Source organism: Podarcis raffonei, chromosome 4 (genome assembly GCF_027172205.1).
Source record: "Podarcis raffonei isolate rPodRaf1 chromosome 4, rPodRaf1.pri, whole genome shotgun sequence".
In the NCBI taxonomy this organism is placed as follows: domain Eukaryota; kingdom Metazoa; phylum Chordata; class Lepidosauria; order Squamata; family Lacertidae; genus Podarcis; species Podarcis raffonei.
Genome location: NC_070605.1, coordinates 43,332,268 through 43,342,599, shown reverse-complemented (window position 1 = coordinate 43,342,599; position 10,332 = coordinate 43,332,268). Strand labels below are relative to the sequence as shown.

The 10,332-nt window shown below is 42.9% G+C and overlaps 1 protein-coding gene across 1 annotated transcript; it reads right to left on the bottom strand.

The window, feature by feature from the left end:
• Positions 1-3,738: 3,738 nt before the first annotated feature.
• Positions 3,739-9,308, bottom strand: GJA8 (gap junction protein alpha 8). Its single transcript, XM_053386452.1, has 2 exons — positions 9,123-9,308; positions 3,739-6,477 (listed from the first exon to the last, which is right to left on the bottom strand). Exon 2 carries the CDS (start codon positions 6,473-6,475, stop codon positions 5,210-5,212), a length of 1,266 nt encoding a protein of 421 aa, XP_053242427.1. The 5' UTR covers positions 6,476-6,477; positions 9,123-9,308; the 3' UTR covers positions 3,739-5,209.
• Positions 9,309-10,332: the final 1,024 nt, after the last annotated feature.

Genomic DNA, 10,332 nt, shown 5'->3' with positions numbered 1-10,332 from the left:
GTTGGGAGAATACTGCAAGTCTTCCAGTGCGCATTGCCAATTGCACATTGTCCACGATGAATCAAGACAACAGTCATTTTAGGAATAACTTTCACAAAGTACACCAGTATGCTTTTTCTAACAGTAGGTCCTTGTGCTCATCACAAACCTCTTTTGACATTCTGTTTTCAAAAGTACATTGTCAACCGGCAAACAGAACTGCTAAAAGAGAGAGAGAGAAAGAAAGAAAGACTATGGTTACCACATAGTACTAATTATATGGCCCCCTGGATGATTATCATAGAAAATTATTAAAATGACATTATTTTGAAGCCTTTGACTTCAAAATAAACATATTATTGTAATGAATCAGATTAGAGGTCCAATTTGTACAGTATCTTCTTGAGAGACGTAAACAGTTGATGGTTCTGGTGATTGTGGCTGACTCTAAATCCTGTTTCCTTGCCATTTGGACCCATTGCTTTGAATCCAACTCCCTGTGGTAATAGAAAACCAATTGGCACCACTGTATTTGAAGATGTCTAACACCTCTTAATGGATGGTCTCTGGGCTAAACATCCCCAAATTCTTCAACCTCTCTTTGGTCTCCAGGCCCCTTAACATCTTTGTCACCCTTACAGCCATATTTCCCACAAGGGTAGAGAGCAGCATGTGGTTTAGCTCAGGACACTTCATAATGTTTTCTGCTACTATGGGTTCAGTTCAATCTTTATTAACAATTTTCACCAAAAACAATTTGCAAAAGACAAATTACAAAAAAAAGAACTCAATCAAAACCATATAAAAACATTATAAGTTATTAAAAAGGAAGAACACATAAAACACACATAGAATGATATCATCTTCTATCATTAATTCTTAAAAACTTATTGTCTCTTTAACTTAGGCACCAACATAGTGGGTTGCTTATTAAATGAGTTACAATTTGCCAATAAGCCACCCACTTTCTCATGTTCTGACCAAAATTATTTCCCTTTTAGGGATGAAACTAGTCATTTGGAGCTCTTTTTATTTTGTATATCATATCATTATTCTTCCTGCTTTTGATCTCTGTATGAACCAGCCCTAACATGTGTCTTCTTCATTATCATGGCAAATCATTTTTATATCATTTGCAAGAAATTAGAATGTCATCTGCCTTACTTACTTTCTGAGTCACTCTTAGAAGAAAGATTCTGGACTAGATAGACCCTTGGTCTGATCCAAATGACTTCTTGTTAGAATATCATATTTCTAAAATGTGTTCGACATTCAGTCTTTCATTTAAACAAAAATCCAAAACCCAACAGTTTTATTTCCACGCCCCCTCCCCTATTACTAAAGACTTCGACACCATTTTAATAACGTAATGCTATAACAGGATTGGGGCAGTCATTTAAACAAAGTACAGGACCAGTGCTGAGAAGTGTAAGACAGCAAATGATGCCACCAACCCAATAGCAGACAATTGAAACTGTAAAGGGAGATTTCTATAGGGGAACAAAATACATTGGAATTTGGTTAGGATTAAAAGCCTGATCCCAAACCATGGGAATGAATGCAGAAAAAAATCCCTGACTTCAGTTGACCTCTGAATTAGATGCTAACAGCCCTCAAATCTTATGAAAAATTCTATGGGGCCCATTCTGGGTGTTGGCAGTTTATGCTAAAGGGATTTTCTGAACTGGATTACACCTCCCATTGCAGCAAGCCCTTTGCATTGTTTCAAACTGGAGAGAATTTGCTGAGCTACTGAGGACTGAAAAAGCAGCGCCAATGAAAATGCATACCTGCACATTTCTGTTATTAGTCTCCATCCTCTTAAAAATATTTGACTTGCAACACACAATATATGCAAGTTGTATTTTGCCCAAGCCTACAAGAGATTTGTCGTAGTTCTCAGGCTAGCTAGAATGCGGTGGACATTTTCAACACTAGAGATGGGCACCCTGTTTAACGAAACAGACTTTTTAATAAGTAAAATCCAGTTGCTGGTTTTGACCCAGTTGATGCCTCCATTAATTGTAGAGGAGCCGTGTTTTGTGTGTGGATAGCCACTGGAGCTCCAAGACCCCCTGAAAATTAGCTCTAGAGAGTTGAGAGGGCCCTCCAAAAGAGACAGAAAGTAGTGAGAGACTGCAGGGGGAATTGGCCAAAATTACCTCCCCTCCTCTTGCAGCGGTTCTTAACCTGTGGGTCCCCAGATGTTGTTGGACTACAACTCCCATCATCCCTGAGCTCTGGCCATGCTAGCTAGGGGTGATGGGAGTTGTACATCCGGGGACCCACAGGTTGAGAAAGGCTGCTTTAGCAGATGTATCTGCTGGCTCTAAAGCAGGCATAGGCAAACTCCGGCCCTCCAGATGTTTGGCACTACAATTCCCATCATCCCTCACTAACAGGACCAGTAGTCAGGGATGATGGGAATTGTAGCCCCAAACATCTGGAGGGCCAGAGTTTGCCTATGCCTGCTCTAAAGCCTGTCCATGATCACAAAGGCACTAGTTGAACTCCACCCAAAGCCTTTGAATTTCTTTGATGATACAGGTGGATTTTAATGCCAACTACAGTTATTGTCTTGCTATAGTACTCCACCTGAACTATTCAGGAGCATCTGGTAGGTCACTGTTGATGACCCAGCAGTAAACTTTGGTCTGCTCCAACAAGGCCCTTGTCTTATATTCTTATCACTTCATTGTGGTTTAGATTAGAGACACGTGTCTATCTAAGATACATCCAACCAGCTTCATTCTGCAGTGGTCCTACATAGGTTCAGACTGCAAGAACCAGAATAACCAGGACAATAAGAGTAGACCATGCAGTCTGCACAGTAGGAAGTATGCTACCAGCACTTCAACGATAGCACATATATACTGAGGGGAAAGCACAGTAATGTATTTTTGGGGGGGGGGATGTAACTTTCATGCCACAATAAATGCCTTTCATTCACCACTGGCTAGAAATCTTGTTAGACAGGGATAGGGAACCTGTGTTGCTCTGGGTTTCATTAGACTTCAATTCCCATCAGCCCCAGGTAGTATTGCCAATGGTAAGGGATGATGGGGGTTGTAGTCCAATTAACATCTTGAGGGCCACAGGTTTCCCAACTCTGTTGTTAGGGTTACATACAATTAGCCACCAGCTAAATTATAACCAAAAAAAGGCATTACCATCAAACAACACAATCCCGATCCATTAAAAGACAGTGGTATTTTGCTATTGAGCCCAATAGGATGTGCAGCTAGGTATTGCTAGAGGCAGTACTATAATATACAATACATAACAATGTTATACAACTCCATATCTGTTACTTTTGTGGTGTCTGAGAAGCCTATATACTATACAACTGGAGCAACACAGTTGTGAGGAGGACTCTGCATTAGCACGGGCTGTTCCCATGTTATCCTAGCATTGTAGTAAGGAGCCGCAATGCAGCATAACCCACACTGCAAAAGTTAGGACTGAGCTGTTGAGTTGGTTTGGCAGGCGGGAGTTGGGGGGGGGCGGTTGTAATTTGTGGGAGGTGGGAACAACTTTCCAAAGACTGGGGGTGGGCAAAGATTTATTTTGGGGTGTGGGACTGCCTCATCTTTACAAGGTCCCCCCCTTTCCGCACTTAAAAACAAACATTGCAAGTGTTTGTTGAAACTACAAGACCCCCCCCCCCCTTCTGTTTCTGCTTTAACTAAGAAATTCAAGGCTCTCCAGGATCAGGAATCTACAAGGGCCTGCATGGCTCCTTTTCAAAGCAGAAGGGTAGGGTTTGGGTGCCACACTAAGGCTATGAAGAACTTCACAGCTACAGCAAGGAGCCGTAGCAGTTATTTGGAGGGAGGGAGGGACCCTTGCCACTTTGTAAAGTTGACTAAAGTAAGGCAGACGATTTCCCCCTCAAAAATGCAAGGAAATGTCTTCCTATAAAGCAATCAAAAATTTCCCCCGTGTGGCAGGGGCAAGAGATGATTAACCCCCTGAAAACAGAAGGGGATTCCCACCACCACTAGCAAAAGTAGGACAGTATAAGAAAGGTAACTAAACCAAATCAGTAGCAGAGTCCAGGTCATGTTTTTAACACCTGTCCCCCACTGCTTAGGATTTTGCAAGTGCCGACAATCAGCTGAACACACAAGGCTTTCGGCACAGCTGCACCTTTACCTGCCCTTTACTTGATGGTGATATACGGTGTAAGGTATATGTGGGTGAGCCATGGCTTGACCTAAGTTTCACAGGTCATAGGAGGAGGTCAAATCAGGCCCATGAGCTAGAGGTTCCACACAACTGCTCTAGATGATGTGCTCTTCTGTCCTGGAGGCCACATTTATGAAGAGAAACCAGTATTTGCTTGTAAGTTGCTTTGGGTTGCCTGGGACAAGATAAAACAACTTAACATAATTAATTAATTAATAGCTATTATAATAATAAGTGACCCAGGTCCTTGACATGTCCCTCAGAACCAATTTTTTAAAAATACAGCAGCATGACACAACCACGTAAATTGCTCCTAGGAGGCACTGTTGTATCTGAGGAGTCATAAGTTCTTTGCAACAACGGGTTGGGATATTTTGCAGGGACAAAACGTTAAGTGTCTGAACTGGACCAGGGGATACAAGTATAAGTAAACCACATTTATCTCCACAGGCAAACACTGCAGCTTTTGTTCTTTCACAGGGGGATAAATGGATCTCATTTAACAATACTAATTGCCGGTATCCCTTTTTGTGAGGAAAATAACTTGCGCTCGAGGCTCAACAAGGAAGGAAGAATCAAAACTGTTGTGGCCAAAGCAAACACCAAACAAAGAAATACCCAAGTTAACAGTTTATCAATATCTTATGATAACCAAATGAAGAAACAGGCTTCCCGCATCCCCGGAGAAAAGAGGAGCATGAAAACAGGTTGTGATCGCAGTTATTACGTCTGTCTTCGTTGCTTTAGGAAGGCTTTCCCCCTTGGATGTCAGTGCTGTATATAGTGCGCTTGTATGTGAGGCATTTGTATGTGAAGGAAGAGGGACTCTTTGGTTAAATGGGTCACTGTAGGACAGCTAGCTCCATGTGTAGGACAAACAGGACTGACAAGGCAGTTAGCGTTGATAGCACGATAGCACCTTTCTAGCCAAAAACACTGATAAGAAATAATATTAAAATGACTGGTTTAGCACTTTGTTTTGAGACATCTGAGATATATATGTATTTCTGTGGCTTCTTCAGAGCCACTCGAGCCAGTACCCTCATACAGTCAGATCATCTGACCTGGCACGACTACTGGCTTTGCTTAACCTGCTGAGGGGTCTTGTGTCAGCTGTAAGATCAGCGGATGGTAAAGGCAAGTCGTCTCCCGGTGGCTCTGGCTCTTGTTCCTCCTCCATATGCTTGTCATCTTCTCCTTTCTCTGGGGCTTCCTCAGTCACCAATTCCACCCTCTGTTCCTGGGCCGCCGCCTCAGCCACTTCCTGTTCCGGCTCCTCTCCTGCTTCAACTTTCTCCTCCTCCTGTTCATCCACATGAGCGTAGGAAGGCAGGTGCTCCCCCAAGGCCCTGGAAAGGTCTTTCAGGCGTTCCATGCTGATCTTCTCCTCAAAGTCGTTGAATGAGGGGGGAACGGGGGTGGTTTCTACTCCCACTTCAGTCAAAGGGAAATAGTGGAACGTCGGCTTCTCCTCTTCCTCCAGCAACTTGTAGCCTTTGACCTTCTGGATAGATGAAACTGCGATAGAATGAAGGGGTTTCTCTGGGGTCTCCTGAGGCTCTTGTTCCACTGGCCTCCTGAAAGCACCCAGGATCTTCTTAAAGCCTAAGTGGCTGATCTCTACAAGATTGAGGAAGAGAGAGACTGATGCCACAGCCAGCATAAACACAATGAAAACAGTCTTTTCGGTAGGCCTGGACACAAAACAGTCCACGAGGTTGGGGCAAGGCCATCTGCCACAGCGGTAAAGCGGAAGAATTCGGAAGCCATATAAGAAGTACTGGCCCACTATGAACCCCACCTCAAAAAGGGTTTTGAAAAAGATGTGGCAAATGTAGGTTCTCAGAAGCGTTCCCTCAAGGTGGAACTTCTTGGTCCCCTTGGAACTTGCTTCTCTTGTGGTTATAGGGCTCTTCCGGTCTGGATCAAGGGGTGAGTTTTCTTCGTGTGCCGCAGCTTGCTGAGCCCTCTCTGCTTCTTCCCGCTCTTTCCTTTTCTCTTCCATCCTTACATGATGTGCAGCATGGCCCAAATAAACCAGCGAGGGAGTGGAGACAAAGATGATCTGCAGGACCCACAGTCGGATGTGGGAGATGGGGAAGGCCTCGTCGTAGCACACATTTTCACAACCTGGCTGCTGGGTGTTGCACACAAAATCTGACTGTTCATCTCCCCATACAAATTCTGCAGCAGTCCCAAGGATTAGGATCCGAAAAATGAAGAGGACGGTCAGCCAGACTCTCCCAATGACCGTGGATTGTTCATTCACCTCTTCTAAAATGTTCCCCAAGAAACTCCAGTCACCCATTTCTGGCTGTTTAAGAGGAAGACAATGATTAAGTTGCATTATATAAAGAAGGGTTTTAATATATTCAGCACATGTCGCATTTCAAAAGAAGTAAGGATATCTCAGTCAATAAAAACCCGAAACTCTTAAGCTCAGGGTCGTGGTTTCAAGCCCCATGTTGGACAAAAAGATTCTGAATTGCAAGGGGTTGCCTTAGATGACCCTTGTTGTGCCTTCCAACTCAACAATTCTATGATTCTATTATTCCTACTGACTTTTAAAACATTCCATGATCTCCCCAATGATCTGCATGAAGAGGAGGTAACAACAATTCCAGATTTAGTGTTTGAGGTTTGCTGATTTAGGGCACAGGCCATATCCCACTGAAGTCAACAGCATTTGTTTTATTGACATTGGTGGTTCTGGATTATACCCACTGGGTGATGGCCAGCGTAGTCTTGTTCAGAGTAAAGCCACTGAGATCAGTGGACTCAAGCGCATTGCTTTGAATGGGTCTACTCTAAGTATGACTAACATTTGATACTGCCTTTAAAATCCCTATTAGGCTTATACCAATGAACAGAACAGGTAACCAGAGCAGCTGGTACAAAACCATGCATTGCCATTGAAAAATTCTCTGAAATTCCCTAACTTCCCTAAAAGTTGGTTACAAAATTGTTCCTGCTTGTGGGTTACTTTACAATGGTATGCCACAAGTTACAGACAGTCCACCTTTTTCACGCTGCATGTGTAGGGTGTTGGGATCTTGCTGAAAGCATTGACATGGCAGTGATAATGGGGCACATGATCAAGGGGAAACTTTGCTCCAGGATTTGAAGCCACTGTCACCTGGCCCTAAGAGCTTCTTATTGATCACCACTGGGATTTATGAACCTATGTGAATCATAGCTGTATTGCTGTTTATCAGTTTGCAATGACAACACAGTGTGCAGCTACAGTGCTTCACAGGATAAGAATACTAACACACACTTAAACCTTTTATCAGATTTATTGCGTTGTATCCAATAGTCAGAGCAGACCCATTGAAATTGATGGGCATAACTATTTTAGGTTCATTAAATTATACAGATCTGCTCAGAGCAAAATTAAGTTGGATTACATCCCACTAACTGAAAGAGCAGCTCCATTTCTCACTATATATAGATTTTTTCCTTCCAGTAGCACCTTAAAGACCAACTAAGTTAGTTCTTGGTATGAGCTTTCGTGTGCATGCACACTTCTTCAGATACAGGTTTTTGTTTTGACTATGGCAGACCAACACGGCTACCTATCTGTAACTATATATATATATTACTATTCAAAGAGATAATCATATGACTTTTTGTAGACCTCTGAAGGCAGCCTGGTTTCAGGAGGCTTGTAATGTTTGATGTTTTATTGTCTTCCTTTATATTTTGTTGGAAGCCACCCAGAGTAGTTGGGGCAACCGAGTCAGATGACCAGGGTACAATAAATTTATTATTCTTATTATTACTACTATTACTATTATTACCACTACTACTACCACTACTAAAATTGTGATGAACTTTCCCATGTCAAATGGGTAGCATATAAACCATCATTTAATAGCAGATAAGATCTAAATACCCAGGGAGATTTTATTTTCTATTTGGCAATCAGTATTCTGTCTTTTTGATATGCATTATGACTATGGCTTTAGACATATTGTTTAGCATTTCTCTATAATAGCTGCTTCCACCTTACAAGACTAATTCACAATGCAAGTTAATTTTTCATTTCAGAATCATTTAAACTTAGCATAAATCAACTGATATTGTGCATAATTTTTAGGATAATCTGTTATCATTCCACCTGGCATCAAAGTGTCTCATCTTGGCTAACCAACATATCCACACACCATAACTCATACATCTGGATCACAGAGAAATAAAGGCACACTAAATTTTCTATAAAATAATTTAGATAAAACCTCAAAAAGTACGCTGTAACAGGATCACAGCATTCAGAAATATTCCTTCTTCTTCCTCCTCTTTTAAGAGCTTCCGCAACAATGAATAGGATGCAATTTCTGAACACATTTTCTGCCTCCTGTGTTCTGTTAAAAAACTTTATATACCTTGAGCAAAACGCTGTGAAGTATTTTTGTTGCGAAAAATCTTATGCTGACAAGATTAGCTCTAACTTCTAGGGCTTATCCAGTCTCCAGGAATGCAAATTGGTCACTCAAGAGCCAAGGCTGTTTACATCGTTCTTCAGTAACATCCTTTTAGTAACAAGGATGTTTGAAAAGGCCTACTAAGAGTTAATGGGATTTGTAAATACAACTTGTGTCTGTCCAAATTGCCTGTTCCAAATCAGGACATCTTTGGATCTTCAGTTTTCTATACCCTCCCCAGCCAATGTGGTACCCATACAGAGGGATGCACATGTGAAACAGGATGCTATGGCTATTTTTACCAATAAAAAACCACTCCATATAGATAGATGCATGTTGGTAAAATGGCCATGACATCAGGGTTCATATAGGCATCTCTCTTGAGCACCATGCAGTGGGAGAAAGACACCCCTTAAAAGACATGGAAGCTGGCCCTTGGGTGCTGACTGCCTCACATTCCAACTGCTGCGATATCAGCTACCTAGAAGTCAAAAGAAAATCCATATAAATCAATGCCATCAAGAAGGCAACTTGCCACAGTGAAAGGTTCCGCCGAAGAACTGGGCTCCTCTTGTTGCTTGGCGTTCAGCAGCAAAAAAGGTGAACTTTAGCTTCTCCCTGCTCTAAAAGCCCCAACCTTGTCGCACGACTGAGCAGATGTGACTGGATCAGCACTGATGGGTGGGCTTTAGCTGCCCTGCAGTCTGTAAGCTCCAAGCCAGACATCTTTAGAAAGTGAATGACATTCGGTGACATGGAGAACAAAAGAGGGGAAAGACCAAAAAGGGAGAGGGAGGGCACATCATTTTTAAAAAAAAGTTTGTGAGTGCTGAATAAGAGCAAAGTGAACTAGTGATGGGCCACAAGCACTGATAGCACAGCGCAGGCCAAGGTGCAGTTTGCAGAGCTCAACACCAGCCTGCAGTGAAATATCCATTTGAGTGCTGGGGAAGTTATCCCCATCTTAAACCTCATCTGCTCAATGTGGTTACTATGGGTCAAAGCCGATGGACTAGACTGCAGCTATGATGGCAGAAATAGCCACGGGATTCCCATGTTCATGTTCATTTTCCCCCTTCCTTTTTTTCACATACATGATTAGGTGGAGGGGTTTGATAGTATGACCCAGCTAGGAGGCAGCTGCATTGTTTTGTAGTATCACGGGATGTTGCCCCTGCTTGCTCCCCTTGCCAACCCCACCTGCACCTTTCCCCACCACCTTTCACCCACACCTAACCAACCACCCTTTAAACCTTAGCTCCCCACTCCCCTCACAAATTGCCCCAAGCTCCACCCGCTTACACACAGCAGCTTGCTAAGTCGCTGTGTGAAGCATCTCACTTCCTTGATGAAACCTCACTGCAGGTGCATTTAAAGGAGCCCCATCTCCCCCCCCCATGTTAAGCTGCTCACCTAGGCCACCAGCCACCAGCACTGCTTCCTTCTTTGCCCAGCTGCCATTCCTCACAATACACTAGGCATGGCCATCTAATGGAAGCCACACAAATGGCAGAGTGTATGACAATCTTACATTTTTATGTCTATAGGAAGATAGTGTTCATGCATGTGTGCTGAAAACACAGTGTGTTAGTGACTGTGCATTATCCACTCAACATGAAGAGCACAGAAGTAGCTGCTACCCTTTTGCAGGGTGCATTCAGCAAGACTGCATGCCCACGCCCGTGAGTGTTATCTTCTAGCTGCCATGCAATGAAGACAGCCCAATGCATAGGCTCCCTCT